This window comes from Abrus precatorius, unplaced genomic scaffold, assembly GCF_003935025.1.
Source record: "Abrus precatorius isolate BTA unplaced genomic scaffold, Abrus_2018 Scaffold11, whole genome shotgun sequence".
NCBI classification, from domain to species: Eukaryota; Viridiplantae; Streptophyta; class Magnoliopsida; order Fabales; family Fabaceae; genus Abrus; species Abrus precatorius.
The window spans coordinates 21,744,162-21,766,757 of NW_020874303.1; the positions used below are offsets into that span (position 1 = coordinate 21,744,162).

At 32.4% G+C, this 22,596-nt stretch overlaps 3 protein-coding genes across 3 annotated transcripts; 2 read left to right on the forward strand and 1 right to left on the reverse strand.

Moving 5' to 3' along the window:
- The first annotated feature begins 1,329 nt into the window (after positions 1-1,329).
- Positions 1,330-5,066, forward strand: LOC113853715 (potassium transporter 25-like). The gene is made up of 10 exons (XM_027484263.1): positions 1,330-1,512; positions 1,696-1,921; positions 2,029-2,271; positions 2,394-2,450; positions 2,557-2,607; positions 2,815-3,075; positions 3,196-3,248; positions 3,340-3,457; positions 3,546-3,800; positions 3,966-5,066. The coding sequence occupies exons 1-10, from the start codon at positions 1,480-1,482 to the stop codon at positions 5,033-5,035; spliced, it is 2,367 nt and encodes a 788-aa protein (XP_027340064.1). The 5' UTR covers positions 1,330-1,479; the 3' UTR covers positions 5,036-5,066.
- A 2,362-nt stretch (positions 5,067-7,428) lies between these two features.
- Positions 7,429-8,769, reverse strand: LOC113855320 (mitogen-activated protein kinase kinase 9-like). Its single transcript, XM_027486914.1, has one exon. The coding sequence runs from the start codon at positions 8,719-8,721 to the stop codon at positions 7,786-7,788; it is 936 nt and encodes a 311-aa protein (XP_027342715.1). The 5' UTR covers positions 8,722-8,769; the 3' UTR covers positions 7,429-7,785.
- A 6,239-nt stretch (positions 8,770-15,008) lies between these two features.
- Positions 15,009-21,052, forward strand: LOC113853618 (potassium channel SKOR-like). The gene is made up of 11 exons (XM_027484093.1): positions 15,009-15,305; positions 15,749-16,377; positions 16,479-16,774; positions 16,930-17,010; positions 17,252-17,350; positions 17,930-18,148; positions 18,636-18,824; positions 19,208-19,283; positions 19,373-19,667; positions 19,846-19,967; positions 20,373-21,052. Exons 1-11 carry the CDS (start codon positions 15,160-15,162, stop codon positions 20,630-20,632), a joined length of 2,412 nt encoding a protein of 803 aa, XP_027339894.1. The 5' UTR covers positions 15,009-15,159; the 3' UTR covers positions 20,633-21,052.
- The last annotated feature ends 1,544 nt before the right edge of the window (positions 21,053-22,596 follow it).

The following is a 22,596-nucleotide window of genomic DNA, read 5'->3' on the forward strand; positions in this document are numbered from 1 at the left end:
TCCTTATTGACTGATAATTTATTACCATTTAATAATTATAAAAAATATAATTAAAATTATTTTAAGGACCGGTTTGATAAATATGATACAATTTGAGAGTTAAATAAGAGTAGAATATTATTTATTTTACTATACATTTGATGTATTTCACAATAATAAATAAGATACATTGTATTATTATATCTGGACTATTTTTAACTTAGACTTCCATAAAATAAATTTTATACTAGAAAAAAAAGTATATGATAAGTTTATAAGATAAATTTATCTTATTAGTTAAATAAATAAAAACAATTAGAATAAAAAAGTATCTTATCCGATTCTTTTATCATATTTACCAAATAATGTTTAAATTTATATGTAAGTAATTACATAAAAATCATTTTATTGCTTAAAGTAAACAGATAAATAAAAATAGAAGCGGTAATTCTTACACATATAGTTAATCTAATATAATAATTAGACATTACTTTCGTTTTAGTATCCACAGGGGTTCAATAGTTTTTGGACGCTAGTCAACACATGTTCATTAATTGTTTGTATTATATGTCGCATCCTTCATGGTTTCAACTTTCAGCAATAGAACAGTTGGAAGTATAAATTAGAAGAAAAAAAGAGAGACACGAAAGAAACTATGGATCTTTTTAATGTGGAAACCATGTGATATGATTTGCCAATCATTTAATTAGTGATTGATCAAGAAAATGACGGCAATATTAAAGAACCTGTTTTAAGGTACTCTGCTTGTTGCGAATACGTCCATGTGCACTTGTTTCACACTTCGTCCCCAATTCTTGACGGAAATCCATGTGATTCTAAATAATGTTAAAAGTTTGCCAATTTCAATTTTTGGCCCTTAATTTTTACCTTTTCAAACTTTTTTTTAAAAGTAATTAGGTAATTTGTACCAAAAAAATCCATTAAAAGTATAGTTTTTTTTTTCATGATTTTTTAAAAGGGTAGTCTTTTAATGTGGTCTTGTTTGTACCATTTGACTCTTAATTAATGTTGCTTTGTGCATCCCATTTGACTCATATTTTTATATTTGAATGCATGAATCAGAAATAGAACTCACGCTTCTGAGTGAGAGTGTGTGAACGAGAAAATCTGGGTGTCCATGTCACTCCGGCATTCCCTCCCTACTACCTTTGATAAAATGATAAAATAATGGAAAAATAAAATGACTGTTGGTAGTGTGTTGGAATCAAGCGAATCACGAGATCAATAATAAGCCGTCTACAGAACTGATACGTGAAGATCACTATGTGATATCAATTTCATTTTTCTGTTTTTGACACTGTTGTGTTGTGTAGGGCCTCTAAACTCCATCATTTCATCTTAGTGTCCTCCGTCTGTGTCCTCTTAAGCATTGCCATAATCGCTTCTCATTCATATATACCTGTCGTTTTCTTTCTTCTCTTAATAACTTCCTTTTCTACTCTCACTTCCTTCTTCATCTTTTGCTGTCTGCCTTGTAATATGGATCCTGATGCACCCTTTGACGAGGATAAGGTAAGAATCCTTGCTTTGTACAACCTCTAGCTTGGTCAACACTGTAGCAGGATAACTAACTTTATTTGATTTTAATCTTGTGTTGCTGTGAATTAGTTTCTGTTGAATCTTGATAGGGATGGTAAAAGGATCTGGTGTGTTTTTTCTGCTAATCATAATTCATGTGTCCATGTTGTTGTTCAGAAGAAAACATGGAAGCAAACTATTCTGCTATCATTTCAAATTGTTGGAATAGTTTATGGTCAACTAAGCACTGCACCCTTATATGTATTTGGGACAATGCAAACAGGAGATCTTATATCAGAGGAGGTTGTTTATGAACTTTTCTGCTTCATTTTCTGGACTCTCACTGTAATTTCTTTGCTCAAGTATGCTTCTATAGTGCTGAAAGCTGATGATGAAGGAGAGGGTAATTATTCATTGTCTCCAGTAACAACATATATATCACTCCACAGTATATATAAATTTTAAAGGACTTGAACTTTAAGATTAACTTTTCATAGGATATTTTTCTAGGTGGTACTTTTGCTTTGTACTCACTGTTGTGTAGAAACGCAAAAGTTGGTTTGCTCCCAAGTGATAGAAGCGCCAATGAGGTTATGCTTTATGAGGAGAAAAGTCCTTGTAAGCTCAAAGCCGATTCAAGAGCACGAAGGGCCATTGAGAAACACAAGATCTGTCACTATTTAATATTGTTCTTAGCTCTCTTTGGTTCCTGTATGACTATTGGAGATGCAGTGCTCACTCCAGCACTTTCAGGTTCCTATCTAAATTTTATTTTTCTTAAAAGTACTTGCATGTGTAAGATTAAATAATTACTTTTCTTTATGTTATTAAATTATTCCGCCTTAATAATTATTTGTCTTTGTGTATATTACCAGTGTTCTCAGCTTCCATTGGGGTTCAAATATCCTTGTCGTCTATATTGAAAGACATATGTAAGGCCTTGTACTAAGACTAGAAATTATAAAACCCATGATTTTTTCTAAGGCCTTATCGTTAATAGCTACTACGTGTTTTGATTACCTTGTTGTCTATAACCAGTTGCCTCGTCGCCCCACACTCAAGACACCGTGTCAAAGGCTCTAAGAACATGTAAGACTATACATGCGGTTGATTCATCCAGTTTTTTTTTTTGAAGTCCCTTTGAGTTGTATAAGTGAATTTTACTTGTTTAAGTTCCGATTGTTTACTGAGTTATTTATTTGGTAAAGTAAATGAAAAATAAATGCATATAATATATCTATCTCCTGCAATTATTTTACTCGAAATCATGTTCATTTTGTGCTTCATTTATTCCAGATGTACCTGTTCCCTCTGCGTGTGTTATATTGGTAGGCCTGTTCATGCTGCAGCATTGTGGTACACGTAAAATTGGGATCATATTTGCCCCAATCATTGCTGTTTGGTTGTTGTTTGTTGGTGCCGTGGGAACCTATAATATTTTCCACTGGGATGTAAAAATTATGTATAAAATATCCCCAGTATACGTGTTCAAATTTATCAGAAATGTCGACAAAGGTAGATGGAGGTTGTTAGGGAGCGTCATTTTATGTGTAGCAGGTAGGTAGGCTCTTTTTTTATTTGAAAATAAAACTATGCAAATATCACCAAATGATTAGTATTCATAACTATGTATTTTTTTTCTAGTCAGAAATCATAATTGTTATGGTTGATTTGCAGGATCAGAGGCAATGTTTGCAGACCTAGGCCATTTCTCCAAGAAATCAATTAAAGTATAATGCATAACTTCTTTTGTAATTCTAATATACTAATTGTATATTGAAGATTATTATTACTAACTTGCGGATCATGTGTCTGTTGTAGATTACATTTATATGCTTGATCTATCCGCTTCTTGTCTTATGCTATGCTGGTCAGGCTGCATACATCTCCAAAAATTTAGGTGTTCAAGATTTTAATCATCTTAGTCAATCTATGCCACGTAAGTGACCGATTGCCTTTATTTCGAAGATATTCTTTTTCATGCAAATTCACTTTGCTTAAGTGATTATTGTTGGTTGTGATTTCAGGTCACAGCAAACACTTGTTCATAGTATTGTCCCTACTTTCTTCAGCTGTAGGAAGCCAAGCAACCATAACAGCGTGTTTCTCCATCATTAACCAGTGCTTGGCATTAAATTGTTTTCCAAGAGTAAAAGTTATTCACACATCAAAAACCATACATGGGCAGATTTACATCCCTGATGTCAACTGGTTATTGATGATCCTTAGTCTCACTGTCACTGTTGGTTTTAGAGACCTTGTGAAAATTGGCAATGCAACAGGTATGCTTTTGTTGACAACATCTTATATATCATGTTTCTTATAAAAGGATGGTTCTTAATATGTGTGTCATTGTGATTAAAGATAATTGCATCAAACTTCTAAACTATTCAGTTAGCATGTTCATGCATGACAAAATCATAATATAAGCTCACGATTTGTGGCAGCTTTGGCTATAATATGTGGGATGCTTGTGACAACTAGTCTCATGTCACTGATCATTGCTTTGTATTGGGAGAAAAATTTGATGGTATCTGCATGCTTTCTTATATGTTTTGGCTTTCTGGAGGCTGCATATCTTTCAGCATGTTTGCTACAATTCCACAAAGGAGCTTGGTATCTTGTGGTCCTATTGGTGGTGTCCATGACAATCATGATTTCATGGCACTACGGTACTATGAAGAAGTATGAATATGATATGCAAAACAAGGTATCAACTGAATGGCTAATAGATATTAGTCCAGGTCTTGGGATATCCAGGGTACCCGGAATTGGCTTCATTTACACTGACATAGTAGCAGGGATCCCAGCTTTCTTTTCACACTTTATCACTAATCTTCCTGCATTTCATCAAGTGTTGATCTTGGTGTCCTTCAAGTCTATAACAGTGCCTCATGTGCCAGAAAGTGAAAGGTATCTCATAGGTAGAATTGGGCCAAAAGATTATAAAATATATCGCTGCATTGTTAGAAGTGGATATTGTGATCATATAAGGGACACAGGTGATTTTGAGGAGCAGATTATTCGGTCTATTGGGGAATTCATTTCCATTGAACAAAGTGACATTGAATCCATGATTTCCCCAGATGAAAGAATGATAGTTGTTGGAAATTCACCCCTGGATGGAAATGCTTTAGTTCCTCTAGATGAAGCTGACTCATGCATGAGGCCAAGCCCTGTGAACAATGAATCTCAGATTAATCCACTAGATGAAACATTGGAGAGTAGTAATCGCTCTAAGAAGAGAAAAAAGGTTCGGTTTATGTTGCCTGATAATAGTCCTAAAATGCATGCATCAGTGAGAAAGGAACTTTTGGAGCTAATTGATGCTAGGGAGAGTGGCAGTGCGTATTTCTTGGGGCAGTCACATTTAGTGGTTCGTGATGGCTCAAATTTTGTCAAGAGATTCTTAATCATGGCCTATCGTTTCAGTGAAAAAAATTGTAGGGAATCTCCTGTAGCTCTTAAGATCCCTCATGCTGCTCTTGTAGAAGTTGGTATGGTATGTACTATATAAGTCCAAGAAAAAACCAATAGAGAAGTTATAGGTACAAAACAAAAAGAAAGGATAGAGATCATTGGAGTCTGGTACCAGAAAGGAAGACATTATAACCATATATATATATATATATATATATAATGGTTATGTATAGCTGGGTGAGTGAATTATAGGGTGCAATGTATGAAAACTTGCATATGGTACACAACTTAATGTGACATGCTAATGTAAGTTGTAAAACTTTCAGAAATTGGTTGTTTTGCAGCAAGCTCTTGGGATTTGTCCCATCTTTTGTGAATTTATCCTCATTATTAGTGTTAATTGAATTAGATTAATTCAATGTATTCGATAACAAACTAAATTAATTAACACAATTCAGACCTAGTTGGTTAGTCAATCTATTTCACTTTAAATTCAAAATGAATCAATTACTTTAATAATTTATTTTTAAGACTAAATCAATGATCCAACCACTCTATTTAAATCCGTGAAGCCTTAAATTTAAACTGGAATATGCATATCTATCAATTAACAACTCACATGAATCCCGTTACTAGAGAGCACCACCCAAAAGGATATTAACCTTTATTCGATCACCAAAAACCAATTATAGATAACGAATGGTTTGGTTGGTAATGTGCATTCACTAAATTCATGGTCAAATTGATAGAAACTATAAATAGGAAGAGCAAAAATAATATAGGGCCGGCGGGAATTCATCTTATAATATATTTATCCTCTCATTTGCTAACATAAAGAAAATGTCAAAGTGATTTTGAAGCTTTGATGTTCTAACAAATGCACACACAATTAGCAGAGGAACAAAAATATGCGTTAAGTAAAGACAAGAGGGTACAACTAACAGGTAATAAAATATAAAAAACCAGATACAAAGAAAACACGAAAAATATAGTTCAACTAAAGATATGTTAATGCTGGCTCCTGGATATATTAATTAGGAGCTAAACATTTGTTAGTAAACTTTTTATTAAAACAAATTGATGAATTTCATAAAATAATCTTGTAATTTAATTATATCGCAACGATGTCTCTTGTTAATTAATTAAGTATCTTAACAAAGCTCTTTTAAATTTGTAAAGCTGGTACGAAGATGCAAAGCTACGGAATGTAGAGCAATATGGAATTATACTTATAGGTTCTCCCTTGCTATAACCAAAGTAAATAGATTCTTTAGTAAACTGAGTTTAGGCTACTTGAGTGCAGATACAAGTTACAATAATTAACTTGTTAAAATTAACTTGTATACCCAAAACTTTATCATATAATTGAAACCTGACAAATAATCAAACATTAATACGGGATTCAAATAATATGAAACCTGTGTCCAGTCCTACTACAGCAGTAACACTAAATCATAAAAGACTAAGTTAAATAAGTTATAAAATATAATAATTATGTAATTATATTTATTATGTACAGAACATGTTATCTTTTATAATTTAAACAATATAATAATCGAGAAGAGATTAATTTATACTAAAATAAGTTACTCCAATTCTTATATGTCATTAATAATTATATATAAAATATTATTTTTTTATTAAAATATTAAATTATAATAATTTATTATCTTAATTATTTATATTAAATTCTATCAAAAATAAAAATGATAAAATATATTAATAAAAAATTATTTGTATGAATTTTAAAATGTATATTACATAAATTTTGTTATACATAAACGAAGTATCAAACAAATTATATTATTCTAAAATTTAAACTAACAATTAATTTCAGAATAATTGTCTAATAAAAAATGTAATTTATGCTATCTTTCATAATAATTTAATACAAAATAAATTTACAACAAATGATTATGAATGAATTGACTTAATTAATATTTTGTAATTGAAAAATGAAGTGGGCATGTGATGAGATGTGGTATAGATCTGCTGCATTGATAGTGTGATTCAGAAAATTTGTTGGTGATGATTAACATAGAAGTTTGATGTTATTAAATATTGTTTCATATTTTTGGAAAGAAAGGATTATTAAGATTATAACTATAGGGGGAAGTTGGTGTATGTAGGTTGAAGATATTGAAGTAAAAACAAAAATGATGAGGTGGGGGATGATGAGTGATGGTGAAGGTGTTAGTGATAAGTAATGAGTAATAAATGGAAAGGGGTGTCCTGTGTCCAAGTTCATGAATCATGCATTGCAAATTGCTGTCATATGATCTATCATACGTCCGTTTCTCCGGCTGCTTACAGCGACTGACAGTGCCACCCACCCACCCATCTCTACCCAACTATTTTCAAATTCTTATATTGCAACTTGCAACTTCCACTTTTCCCCACGTTAAGCACTCAAATTACAAAATATGATAACATAATATATTTAATTTATTACACATAAATATAAAATAAAATAAAATATATTTTGCTCTTATCCTATCATTCTTATGTCTTGGTCTTTGATAATCTATTATATCCACTGAGCACACCCTTATTCAAATTATTTTCTGAAACAAGCGTTCACCTTATATAAAGACGAACTCTTTTAAGGATCAGTTGTTATATACTTAATACATTTTGTTCTCATTCGTAGAACTCCCGGGACGTGCTGAGAGTGAGCTTGTTTGGATTTTACAAGACAGATAATGCAGCAGAAGATTTAAGAAAGAGATAAAATGGATTTAGAAGAACAAAAATTATACCCGAAAAGGACTGAAGAAGTAGATTGAGAGAATATACAAAGGGAATGATGGTGTTTACAAAAATGGAATCGGAAAACAGAAAGAAAAGCTAAGAATGAGAACGAAGAAAAGGGTGCGTTAATAGCTGAGACGCTGTCCACCGTTCAGTGGACTCCTTAATTAAGCAACACCCAATGAAACTCCCAAACTCTTCGGAAGCACCCTCAGGTAAAGTGGGTGGCTCCCCAAAACAAATAGCGCACATAAGCGTCGCCCAATCGGGCCTCTGGCCCATCGGAAGGAACGGAAAGTGGCCCACGTAAAGCTCAAAGAGGGTCAAGCCCAAGCTCCAAATATCACCCGCATACCCGTTATAATTCCCGCCATAGGAATCCGGGTCGAACCGCTCGGGACTCATGTACGCGCAGGTTCCTACGTATGAATTGCACGCGTCAAGAGTTCGACACATCACTTTGCTCACACCAAAATCCCCGATCTTGACCTCCATCTTCTCGTTCACCAGGAGGTTAGAGGGCTTAATGTCGCGGTGAATAATCTTGTGCGCGTGGAGGTAGCTCAGCCCGCTCAGCACCTGACGCGCCACTGCCGCCAGTTGGGCCTCAGAGAAAGTGCCGTTGTTTTTCAGAAGCGTCTCAACCGTGCCTAACTCCATGTACTCCATCAGGATTGCCACGTCACCAGAGGGTTTCTCGAAGAACCCGTGGTACTGGACCACGTGAGGGGAATCCGTTCGCCGGAGGATGTCCATCTCTCGCCGGACCTGCCGCCGCGTGGCCGCGTCCGAGTCGGCGTGGACCACCTTCAGGGCGTAGAGTGCGGAGGTGCGCTTGTGGCGGACTTTGTAGACTGTGCCGCCGTTCCCGTGGCCGAGGACGTGGAGCTTTTCGATGTCGCCGGGGGCAATGGCGTCAGGCCTGGCGGCGGAGGACGGCGGAAGTGGGAGTGGAAAACGGGGACGCCGCTCGGACGGTTCCGGGAGGGGGAGACGGAGGTTGAGATGGCGGCGGTCGCGAACAACTGCCATCGCGAATGAGAGAAAGAGAGAGAGAGAGAGATAAAATAAAAAAACGAAATTGTGAGTGAAAGTGAAGAGTGGGGTTTATATGAGAGAGTTGAGTAGGATGGAAGAGACGGCTACGGAAGGATTAGGAAAGAGGGAGGATGTGGTGTTCTCACTAACTGACAAACATGGTGTGTAGGTGTGGCGTCCAAGTTTTACTTTTTTATTGTCTTCTTATTTTGCATGTGACTAAATGTAATATACTACTTTTCTTTTAACCAAAGTAAGTGATGATTATGACATATCAATACATTTTCATGACACATTGTCACAAGCCTTAGCCAAACACTGTCTAACCCTGTATTAATATCCCAAGAAACAATGCAATTAGACATCTAGCTTGAGGTTTATTATGCACAATTTGGACATCTCAGTATAAACTCAACTTGCGTATACACATTTTTTTGTCTCTCCATGTTTTGTTTGTTTTCGATTGTATACAAATATAGCCAGACATGCTCTGTAATCGCAGAGGCCATGTGTACAGGAAATGGGTATGTCCAAAGTTTCTAACTTGCATAGGGCAAACATCAACGAACTAAGCCTCATTCATTTTGAGGTGATGCATCTATCTATGTCATTAATTGTTTACAGGTAAATGTGGCTTATAATTAACCACCGTATGCCGTCATAAATATTATGTATTGCATTCATATTTTTTAAACTGAAAACGATGTAAATTATGTCATACCCAAATTTTTTTTTAAGGTATCCTACGTGAAAAAATTTAATTAATAATATTTAGATACATATTTAAATAATATTTATTTAATAATAAATTATTATATTTAAATAAGTTAAAGAGTATTTAAGTTAAAATTAAATTAATTAAAATTTTAAAATAAAATAATAATATTATATTAATATATTTTTTATATTCTTGATTTAATTATTATTAATATTTAATCATTAAATTAATATATTATTTATAATTTTGTTATTTATAATAAATAAAAATTACTTAAATATAAATTATATTTTATTTAACATTAAAAATTATTAAAAATGATAAAAATAAAATAAAAAAATTTAATATACAATATATATATATATATATATATATATATATAACTATGTAGTAAATAATATAAATAATATAACTTTAAATAAATTATGTATAATAATTTTTTTTAACTTATCACGTATCTTTTTTTATTGTTATAAATTTTTTGAATACAATATCTATAAAAAAGTTTTAAGGTATCACAGCACACACTTAAAATTATATCCATATAAATCATAATTACTTGTATGTTATTTAATAATTTTTATTAAATAATTTAATCTTAAAAATATTTTTTAATTTAAAAATTATTTTATATTTATAAAATTTTAGATCAATTTAAAATTATTTAATATTTTATGTAAAATAAAATTAATGTAATATATTTTTTAAAAATATATAAAAAGCCCTGTTTTTTTTTTTTTTTAATGGCATGAGATTTTGTGGAAGGTGGTGGTGGGTTCGGTAATAAAGATGTTGGACCATTTGTCATTTTATTAATGGGCAGCCGGCTACAACTTGCATCCATAAGTTAGATCATCTAGGAATGGTGAGGGTATATAGATTCTAATACAATGTTAAACTTTTATGAACAAGTTCAATCTAAATCTTACAAATAAAGATAGTGATTATTCAAAAATTAAACATAAAAAGAGAACCGTTGAGTAAAAATTATATTGATTGACGTGCTAGACAACAAGGGCATGTAATCGTCACCAGCATCCACAAGTTATATTGTGCACAATAGTTTATAGCGTGTATACGTGCGGGATGTTAATACTTGAATTAAATATTTAAAATATAAACAAACATTTGAATTAAAATACATATTGTTATAGTTATAATTTATTAAATTTAAAAATTAAACTAAAGTTAATTAATATTATAGTAATACTAAATTTTAATATGTGTAAATTCATACATAATACAATATATTTATCATATAAACACATAAAAAAATGTATAATATAAGTCATTGTAGCAACGTAATAATAACAAGGAGGGTTTTGGAGGCATTAGAAGCTGTTGCTTCGTGCCCGTTTCGAGTTTCCGTTCCTATCCCCGTCACTTGACAACGAAGATGCCGGGCAAGAAGAGTGTGGCGGCCCAAGTTGAGCTGCTGAGTGCAGTCGAAAATCATGGTCCACTTCGTCCATTAGATATAGATAATGATGATATAGTCATATTATATAACTCAATTTTACCTTCAAAATATTCATTCTATTTCTTGTAAATAAATAAATAAATTTAACAGTAATTTAAAGTTGAATTTTTTTTTATTTTTTTTTAGCTTTTTTAAGTGTATTATTAAAATAATGACCAAATTAACACCATAAAGTATAGTATTAACCAGAAATAATAGAAATAAAAACAATATGAATCTGAAAGTAAACATTTATAGAGATGTATTAAATAAAGATATAATTGCAGGAAAAAAAAATATAAAATAAAACTGAAAATAAATTATAGAAAAATAAATATACGACTTCAGCAATGAATAACAACAATCGTGGTCTCTTTATAGCTAATGTCTGATTTGGTGTAGAATTTTAGCATAGAGAGAGTTTTAGGTGTAGTGTATGGATGTAAAAAATTATATCTGGAGTATGAAGTTTTATAATATTTATAGGCAGATGAACTATAAATGCTCGCCTTTTTTGCAAACACTTCTTAGTAATTGTTTTCTGTGTGTGCTTCTTCTCAATCGTTTTTGCCCGTAATTATTCATGATTGTGTCTTCTCCATAAATGCATGTTACCCACAATCATTTCTTCATACTCACGATCTTTGACCTTTAACTGATATTAATTGCTGGTAACTTCTTTGATAGTGACTTCAGATTTTATGATTTTTTGTCATGTTTCCTTCCCTCTTGGACTCTCTATCTTGTATCATGGCCTTAGAATAAACTTCTTATGTTTTGACAATTTCAAGAAAACCCTCGTGCAAAGGGAAATCTGTAAGCTCATTCTTATTCCATGACTTAGAATAATTCTCTTCTCAACTCCTATTCCAACAAGTTTTGGCTCTTTACAATGTGAGACTTAAAAATCTTCAAAAACTCCTTAAAAGTTTATTCTCTTTTTGACAAAGAATGAGACTTTTTATAACTTTTTAAAATTACTCGAAATATTGCTTTCTTTTCGACGAATGATAAGACTTTCTTTATGATCCTCTAAATTTCTTTAAAAAGTAATTTCTCCAACAAGAATTTGAACTTAAATATTTTTATAAGTTCATGATTGTCAAAGTGTAAAAACTTAATATTATTTAATTTTAGTCGAGAGATATATTCATGGCTAATTTTTGTAAGTATATTTCTAGTTAGAAATATATAGTCTTTTTTCTATCACGAAAATCTGACCAAAGTCTTTGTAACTTACAAATTTTTTTTTTCTCAAACAAATATCTTACTTTTCAACAAGCAACATACTTTTTCGCAATAGCATGGCGAAAGTATCAAAGCCGAGGATCAATTAGAATATGGGCTGGGCCCAAGACAAACCCAGTGGGCTTTAGCCATGTATTTCAACCTGAGACTCACTTGAACAAAACAATACCAGACTCACCACCTAAAACCTGAGACTAGGAAAAGTCTTTTCATTATTTTATTTCTGTTTTTCGTCCAAAAACTTATATGTTCCTCTCTCTCTATTTTTTTTTTCTTTATATTTAGTAGTTTCAAGTGGTCGAACTGTTCTTTTGTTAGCATCTTGTTTTATTTAATTTAGACTTTTATTATTGCATAGCAATACGTATGTTTTTGAGATCTTTTTCCTCCTATATTCTATTATAAAATAAAACCATTTCAATTATTTATTTCCTTACCTATAAAAGTTATCTTTGAGAATTTAAAAGAAGAGAAAAGGAAACATTTAAAAGTAAGGAGGAGAAAGAGAAAAAGAAGAAGAAGAAGTTAATAAAAAATTCTCAAAATTAAAATAATTTAAAAATATGGAACTAAGAGAATTTTAAATTATTCCCTCTTATTTAAATTTTTTTAGACATAGATAAATATCATGTAAGTCTTTCTCTTCTCTTCTCTCTAAAAATCAATTTCTAAACAAAGTTTTAAAATAATACTATTTACATTAAAAGTTTTCACCACACTTTTTTCTCGTTATCCTATCACTCATTTTATTTTATATTTATTTCTCTTCTTTTTCTGTTTCCCTCTTCTTGTTATAAACGTTATTATAAAAATTTATTGGAAAATAGCATCACTCAAAAAGTTAACTGTGGTGGTTAATTGCTTGCAATAGTTTTATCATATATAAGGTTGTGTCTGAACCGTATTTTAAAATTCAAAATGCAACAATGATTTATACAAAACGAAACCCTCTCATTCATAATTGGTTAAAATGAATAAAGAAAGTTAACTAATCCTAAGACCGAAGTCACTTTAATTAAAAGTAGTGAAATAACTGAATAGATGCGTATAATTGGACACAAGCGTTACTGCTTATTTAAAATAACAGTTTTAACTAAAATAGAGGATTTTATAGTGACGTTCATAAACTAGTACTCCCTCGATTTTTTTTCTTTAATGTTTTAAGTTTTATATAGGAATTAAAAAATGTTGACATTTTAAATTTCATAAAAAACTATTAATCAACTTCGTGTTTTATCTTTAATTTATTATATCAATTATCTAACTAATTTATTATCTTCTATCAAATAACATTATTAATTAATATTACAATAAAATAAATATTACTTGTTCACTAATTTTATAAAATAGCAATAATAAATGAATAAAATAATATTGCTAAAGTGTTAAAAAAAAAGAGACAAAATTCTATATATTCGAGCACAGATCCGCAGTGGACTATCCTTTCCCCTTGAGGTTGACTTGCGATACCTATTGGATCTGAATTCGAATTGATGCTCAGATGTTTCACCGTTCAGGCATTTAAGAACAATAATATTCTCCCCAGAAAAAAGAAAAGAACAGAAAAGAAACAAAAGACAAGGATAATGCTTATTTTCAAAAGTAACATCAACATCGTATTTTTGGATTGGTTCAATCCATTCAGCGTCAATATATTCTATGCAACAGCCAAAGCAATATAATTTTGAATATATAAAATGCAGTAGTAATATATTGAATGTCGTAATAAAGCTTATTAAATTTCCAGGTGTTTTGAACAAAGAAAGCTAGTTTACAGTATGCAATTGTAATGTTGTGTGGGAACAAAAACTTTGCATGAGAAATGGGTTGAAATATCATTTGTTACTTGTCAGCACTATTTTTTATCAGTAAGAAAACATTAAGAAAGAAATTAAAAAGTTACAAACGAAAACATGAAAATATCATTTGTTATTGTTGTTTAATCACTTTATTAATCCAACATTTCCATAACTTCATATAATAAAATACGACTACAAATTAAAAAGGAGTTGACGCATGTTTCAGTAGTGTCATAATGTGTGAGAACAAATATTTAACAATAAACACTTAATATAAAATGAGTATACACGAATCACGATAATGTTAAATTAGCGTGTGCTTATATTAGCTTATTTTAAAAAATATATTGTATTTTTAAATAAACTTACTCTTATTGCATGTTTAATTTAGTTTATTCGAAAAAATAATTACTTATTTGCATATCTTTTTGAAGAAATTTCATAAGTTTTGAAGATAAACTATTACAAAAAAGCACTTAATATAAAATATTTATAAAAGAATATGCATTTATGTTGTGCACAGGGGCAGGTAATAAGTCCTCCTTGAGATGGAATTATTTATTTATTTATTAAATTAATTATTCTATTAACGGTATTGTTTTCTATCGCACCAATTAAAATGATTTGGGCTCGATTGTTTTTTTTCACTTTCTTCATTCTACATTTAATTTGTTGGGAAAAATACATTTTTAAACTCAACCATTATATCAATGATACTTTTCCCTTACTCATCATCGATCCCAATGAAACGATGTTTTTGAAAGTTCTAGAAATAATAATTAATTTATAACTTGTGATTAAGGTTTCATCAAATATAACAATAACCAATGTGAAATAGGAAATGAAAACCTTTCCGTAACTTATGACCCAGATAGCGCAGAGAATTGATAAGAGGGGAACGGAAATGATTAAAATCACATAAAAAAATTTTAATTTAAAAAAAAAAAATAATAAATTCTTTATAGGATTCTGTTTGCCACCACTAAACTCACTGTTAAAGGTTCGGATGACATGGTGGCGTCCATAATACAAAAGTGGAGTGAGGAAGGCGAAGTCGGTTTGAGGTGAAAAATAAATAAATAAACTAGGCCTCACCTCACCCCTTCAGTGCCTATTTAAGTCACAACACAATTTAGGGGACAACCCATTTCTTTATATAACATTAATTAGTGAAAAGCTTTTTGTTGTGCACATAAGGAGGATCATGCATGGCGGGGGCGGAGGAAGGAAGGAGGAGGAGTAGACAAGACAGCGATAATCTGGAGAAGGGACACATGTCAAGGTTTAGGCGTTGTTATTATGACACACACGGCGGAGATGCAAGGCGGCAATTTGTGGTTTATCCTGATGACCGGTATGTATATATATATATATGTATGCATGCATCATGTATCTCTCACCGATTCCCTTTGTGTTATGCCTATAGCCCATGGAAATATGGAATAGGTAAGTAAGGATACACACAACACCAGTAAGACTTAAGCTGCGTTCACTAATTAATTTGCTCTCTTCGTTTGTTCTTTATTACTGTTACTTCTTTCGTGATACTTCATCACCTTTTTTTTCAACATTTATTCAAAGAAACAAAATAAAAATTAATTAATAATATTTTTATTAAAAATTATAATGTTTAATATTATATTATTTCCAAATTTACTAACTCAAATAATAATTTGTGTATTAGAATAAAAACAAGTTTGTTAATAATAATATACAGTAAGCTGAAAAAGTTAGTTATAACGGTAAGAATGAAACTAAAGCGGGTGTTTTGGCGGGCATGGGGAATGGAAATGGCAGGTGGTACCTTGTGTGGAAGCACTTCATTCTGATATGGGCAGTGTACTCATCCTTCTTCACTCCAATGGAGTTCGGTTTCTTCAGAGGTTTACCGGAGAAGATATTCCTTCTCGACATCGCCGGCCAATTGGCTTTCCTCATCGACATCGTTATCCGCTTCTTCGTCGGATATCACGATGTTCACGCCAACTCCATCGTCGTCAACCGCTATCAAATCGCCATTAGGTACCTCAAGTCTCGCTTCTTCCTCGATCTCCTCGGTTGTTTCCCCTGGGATTACATCTACAAAGCCACCGGCAAGAAAGAGCTTGTTAGATACCTCCTCTGGATTCGACTTAGCCGAGCTTGGAGAGTCACCGAGTTCTTCGAGAGGTTGGAGAAGGATATTAGAGTTAATTACCTGTGTACAAGAATTGTTAAACTCTTCGTTGTTGAACTTTACTGCACTCACACTGCTGCATGTATCTTTTACTATCTCGCAACCACCATGCCTCCTTCTCAGGAAGCTTACACGTGGATCGGTAGTTTGAGGATGGGTGAATACACCTATTCTGATTTCAGACACGTGGATCTCTGGAAGCGTTACGTCACGTCGCTCTACTTCGCAATTGTTACCATGGCTACTGTTGGTCTGATTCCGTTCCCTTCTATTTCTCTGATTCATCAATGAAATAATATTTTATTGTGATTTCTAGATTTGATGTGAGGATTGAATTTTATTATTTTGCAGGCTATGGAGACGTTCACGCGGTAAATGTGAGAGAAATGATATTTATTATGATTTATGTTTCGTTTGACATGATTCTCGGCGCTTACCTTCTCGGGAACATGACTGCGTTGATTGTGAAAGGATCCAAAACAGAGAGGTTTAGGGATAAGATGTCTGATATTATTAAGTATGTGAATAAGAACAACTTGGACAAGCAGATATGTCATGCTATTAAAGATCATTTGCGCTTGAAGTATGATCGCAGTTACACCGGACCTTCTGTTCTTCAGGACATACCAACCACAATTCGCGCAAAGGTGTTTCTAATGATTTATCTATTTGGCGCTAGTCATTTGAGGTCAATAGGTTTTCACACTCTTAGAATCAATTATTGATGTGCCATAGTATTGAAATGTCAATTTTTGTTCATCACTTTTCTGATATTTATGTTGTTATTAATCCGTGTTTGCAGATTTCAATCAGTTTGTATGAGAAGTTCATTCAGAGAGTTTCTCTTTTCAAGGGGTGCTCTGTAGGGTTTATAAAGCAGATTGTAAGATATTCTTTACATGCTCACACTTTATCATCTAGGATATCAGAATGGTATAGTAGGAAATGGAATGTGTAGTTTAAATTTTGGTATTTATACATTACATCCTTAAACTTTTCAAAGGGGTGCTCTCTTGAAAATACCACCAGTTTTTGTTATGTTACATTTATTTACACAGTCAGGAATTGTATAGAAACTTGGTCGGTTTTGTCAGAAATATCTAATCCAAAATGTGCTTTGATAGGCAACCAAAGTCCATGAAGAGTTTTTCCTCCCAGGAGAATTGGTTATGGAGGAAGGAGATGTTGCGGATCAACTTTACTTTGTATATCGTGGTGAGCTGGTAAGAACTCGGTAGCCCATCGATTTGTACATCTATATCTTTTCCTTTGTTTTTTCAGCGATGCACATTCTTTTATGCTCTGTGATTTCACTTCAATTCATCTGTAATATATTCCAATTTTTCAGTTCTTGATTGTTGTGATGATATGACAATATTTTTGCTTGAGATGAACGCTCAGTAGGAAAGATATTTGACATTGGGTTAAGGCAATAACGAAGGATAAAAAACTTAGTCTGATTATTTGCACCTTATATTCATAGAAAAACTGCCTTCTCTAGTGTCAACTGTTTGATTGAGAAATCAAAGTGTGCTACTCTTTATATTCTGGCCTAACTGTACCTGACTCCAACAAATTGTCATAGAAGATGGCCATGCCGACATTTTTTACGTTAAAATGTATGTAAGAGCACTTGAAATATATAATCAGAACCAGGAAGTGATATATTAAATTTTATACCTCAGAAAAAAAGGCATTTTTAATAATAATGAGCTATTTTACTTTTAACGTTCAAGCTTCTATAGTTGAGAATTATATCTCATTTTAAAATCTCGCTTGACAGCTTTTCTTGTTGTCAACAGCATGAGATAAGGAGGGAAGATGGCGACACAGAAGAGAAAATCCGATTGCATATCTATAGTTTCTTCGGCGAGGTTTCTTTTTTTTGTAATATGCCTCAAACTTCCATGGTTGAAGCTCATGAATTTTGCAAGGTTTTGCGACTTGATAAGAAATCGTTTACTGAAATACTGAAGATATACTTCTTAGACGGACGTATTATCTTGAACAACCTCCTTGAGGTATATGTTTTCTGTGCATTTTTTTAAGTGGAACTTTCGCGTTTCTTTTTTGCTTCCTTTTGATTATTACATCTATGACCAAAAAATTAGCTACTAGATGTATCAATGCCCCTGATTTACCACCAATACTGAGGATTTGGAAGGAGTATGTCGCACTAGATTTTTTTATTTTCATTTTTTTGTGGTAGTTTAATGAGTCTCAGGGAGAAGATTGCCTAATTGCATTGCTTCCAAACATGGCTCATGATAAAGAGGTTTCTTCGACAATTTTGAGATGATTTAGGTAACCGAGTCACTTTGAAATAATCACCATCACTCTCATGCTTATGATAGGTGTTATGGTAATTGCATTTGACATATGGAATATTTTAGGGAAGAGGAAAACATATGGTAGTCTCTGGTCTTTTAATGAAGGAATTCTTAGGCCTTTGGCTAGAACTTCTGAGTTGATAAGTTTATATAATTCATGCTTGTCAATGGCTGACAGGTAAAAGACTCGAGTCTCCAGCATAAGCTTTTGGAATCAGACTTCAACCTGACTATTGGAAACCTAGAGACAGAGCTGGCTACGAGGATGAACTGTGCTGCCAGTGATGGTCACCTTGACCTTGTGAAACGTTTGATTGGATCAGGGGCAGATCCTAATAAGACTGATTATGATGGCAGAACACCCTTGGTATGAACTCTGGGCATCCAACATATTTCCATGAACTCGATAATAAGTTAATAACAAATTTTCATTTCTGCTTTATACATAATTGCATATAGTTAACTTTGCTCTATAATATATTCTCTCATTACTTGTAAATTAATTTGTCTTGTCTCTACAGTATGAGTTAGTAAAGCTTGCGCTACAATCATAGTTAATTTGTGGATGAACAAATACTTGACACAGTGGCACCAAAAAAATACTAGTCAGGCCCTCAGTTCTGGATTTGGTTTTTCCTCCGGTTTCCCTCTAAAATCATTAAAAGAAAGAGCATAGAGTAGTCATATGATCAAATATATGGTGAGAAATTTCAATTTTTTAACTTTTTTGTTTGTTTGTTGTTATAACAGCATATCTCAGCATCAAAGGGCTATGTAGATATTTCTGGCTTTCTTCTTGAACAAGGAGTAAATATCAATTCCACAGGTTAGCTTTTGAGTAATAGCAGATAATATTTTATTGAATATGCTTGCTTGAAGCAATAATGTTACATTCTAAACAATCATTTGTTTTAGATAAATTTGGCACCACTCCCTTGCTTGAAGCCATCAAGAACGGACATGAAGAAGTAGCATCTGTACTCGTTAATGCGGGGGCTATCCTTACTATTGATGATGTTGGAAATTTTCTCTGCACGATTGTTGCAAAGAAGGAGTTGGATCTTTTAAAAAGGGTTATGGCTTGTGGAATTAATCCAAATGCCAAAAATTACGATCAACGTACACCTCTTCACATAGCTGCCTCTGAAGGCTTGCTTACAATGGCTGAGTTACTTTTAGACGCTGGAGCTAGTGTTTTATCTAAGGACAGGTATGATCCAAATTTTGTGTTAGCATATCTTATCAGAAAATACTTTCGTAATCCATTAGCAGCTCTATGGTTTTAATGCGAAATCATGTCATTGCTAACTTGGGGGTATCTTAGAATAGCATTTTCGTCTTGTTTATTGAGTTGCAAAATAACATGCTTCAATACTTCCTGATGGCAGATGGGGAAATACACCTCTTCATGAAGCTCATACAGGTGGAAATAGAAATATGATCAAACGGCTTGAAGTTGCAAAAGTTTCACAGTTGGTTGAGTTATCCAATAGTATTCATGAAACTCAAGGTATGATCATGTTTCTGAGCACAGGTTACCATCTTGTGCGTCCTTTAGGCGTTTAGTTCATTGACATTTGAACCTGGGGATGTTATATACTCAGCATTTTGGATGCAAGGGATGTCAAGATTCTTATGTTTTGTAAGTAATGAAAATTCATTAAAAGCATGTACATTATGTCTCCGAATGTGGGTAAGATATTATGTCCCCTACAGAATGAATGCAATCTTGGATTCTGAAGCACCAAACAAAGCATATGCTATCTTAGGCATCTTGCATTTTTTAGTTTAGGTATAGGGATACCAAACATCTAACGAAATACATAAATTCATTAATTCTTTTATTTTTGTTCTTTTCTCCCATGTAATCTTTCTTAGTTTCTAATAAATCGTGTAACATTCACCGATTTTGCAGCAACACCAATGTTGCAATCAACAGATGAAATTTCCAAAAAGAGATGTATAGTATTTCCTTTCCACCCGTGGGTTCACAAAGAGGATAGAAAAGAGGGAGTTGTCTTATGGGTTCCGCAAAGCATTGAAGAACTTATAAAGGAGGCGATGAAACATTTGGAAATTTCAAATGGTTCATATATTTTATCAGAAGATGGTGGCAAAATTCTTTATGTAGACATGATTTACAATGATGAGAAGCTATTTCTAGTGAGTGTCTGAGTGAAGGACAGAATGAGGCGCACAAAGTGATCAGATGTTCTGGTCAGCCAAGTGTCCAGGCACAGCAGTAGGAACAACAAATAATGCAAACGCAGTTACCACTAGCTGGTTTTAGTATACTTTTTCTTTCCTCACTCCATAAATTTTTCTATTCCAGCTTAGAGCGAGTGGAAAATAGATCCAGAAAGAAGCGGTTGTTAAAAGAAAACGGGGGTTCTATTAAGCTATTAACATTCAACCAATTTGCATTGTATTTTATTCATATTAGACCATATTTGTGATCGACATTGTATTGCAGACTCTAACGTAATTTACGCCAAAAAGAGGACTGCGGTTTTTGTAAGTGGTAACAAACGTACTATCACCCCTACGTCTTTCTACTATGGTACATGTCAATAGATAAAATTAATATCCTTATTCTTAATTTACATCTAATAAGCAGCAGACCTGCAAGCATCATTCAAGTTTTTATTGCTTCTGTTGTTAATCTGAGGGCCTCGTAACAAGGGATATAGGACTGTATTAAAATCTAATTCTTTTTCTAATTTACTTTTGGAGTGATTCTCTGCACTTTAGTTATCATTGGATGAATGTGCTAAAATTGAGGCAAATTAAGAGACCTTTTCTAGCTGATCTCACTACTCGTCATATTCAGTTTGGAGATGTCGAACAAAAGGTTCTTAGCCATTCTCAAACTATTATTATTATTATTATTATTTTTCTTGGAAAATGTTCCAATGTAAAAGAAAAAATAGGATCCTCGACGTGCATGTGGTTGAGAATATATGCGGCAGGCTGCAGCTACAAAATATTGGCGCCTCTTATCAGATTGCGACGCTCATTATATGCTTGCACTGATCAAGCGTTTTATGCTCCTTAAATCATGCACGTGCTCGATGAATTTTCGAGAAGAGAATTGGAACTGAGAAGAGAAAACTGAGAATTGTAATAATGATCAAAATGGTTTTAGAGAGTAATTGGTTTTATGCAATAACAGGAACCTATACGTTAATAACTTGGATCTTCTGACTCGGCAATATAACTATATCTACATTTTTTTGGAAAAATTAACAGGAAATATAAAAAATAATAACAATAACAACAATAGAATAACTAATAATTAATTATAATTATATGAAAAATAAAATAAACACAATAAACCCAGATTTGGAGTGAGACTTTAAAAATAATGGGTTAAAAGTATTTAAATTTTATTAACCTCAATCTTAAGATTTAAGATAAATAATTAATAATAATAAAATTTTATTAAAAAAGTATTTATTATATTTTTATAATTTTAATATAATAATTATATATTTTTTCATAAAATTTTTTTATTTCTTGATCACTCAGCCACCTAAACAAATACAAAGTATTTTACTCGGTCAATTACTTGCGGAACGGAATCAAATATGACAGCAAGAAATCTACGCAATTTAAAAAAAATGATACTGAAATCACGACAGGATGCCACGTGCACCACAGAAATGAAGCATCAGTGGCCAATTTTGCACCTCAAATTGGGACCCAATACTTCTCCCAATTGCAAGATTCAAGTTTGAACAAGTGTGTTCTTCTCTCTCAGTTCTCAGCCTCAGAAATCAGGAAACTTGGCCAAGGGCCTCATTTTCTTTTCCAAAACACGCTTCGCGAACTCTGTTTCCAAACCCCCTCCGTCTCTCTTAGCAAAATATCTTATTTTCTTTATCTCCAGTTCTATTTGCACTTCTCTTCTTTCCTCAAGTTATCATTTTAAATGAATTTAGTGTATTTCGATTTTATTGAAATTATAAAATCAAATAAAACACCATAAGAAATTAGTCATCTTTATAACAATATATATGCGTAAATTAGTTGGTCATTGAAAATTAAAAACGGATAAATTTGGCAAGATGGAGTTAACTCATTTAATAATAAAAATAGAAAGATATTAATTACAAACACTTTTTATGTAATGATAATCA

Bases quoted from the DNA above. Each gene is read 5' to 3' on its own strand.
- LOC113853715 (XM_027484263.1), top strand. From the start codon at position 1,480: ATGGATCCTGATGCACCCTTTGACGAGGATAAG. The intron at 2,272-2,393 runs GTTCCTATCTAA...GTATATTACCAG, and splicing joins GCTCACTCCAGCACTTTCAG to TGTTCTCAGCTTCCATTGGG. The intron at 3,249-3,339 runs GTATAATGCATA...TGTCTGTTGTAG, and splicing joins TCTCCAAGAAATCAATTAAA to ATTACATTTATATGCTTGAT.
- LOC113855320 (XM_027486914.1), bottom strand. From the start codon at position 8,721: ATGGCAGTTGTTCGCGACCGCCGCCATCTCAACCTCCGTCTCCCCCTC.
- LOC113853618 (XM_027484093.1), top strand. From the start codon at position 15,160: ATGGCGGGGGCGGAGGAAGGAAGGAGGAGGAGTAGACAAGACAGCGAT. The intron at 15,306-15,748 runs GTATGTATATAT...TGGAAATGGCAG, and splicing joins GTGGTTTATCCTGATGACCG to GTGGTACCTTGTGTGGAAGC. The intron at 16,378-16,478 runs GTCTGATTCCGT...ATTATTTTGCAG, and splicing joins TGTTACCATGGCTACTGTTG to GCTATGGAGACGTTCACGCG.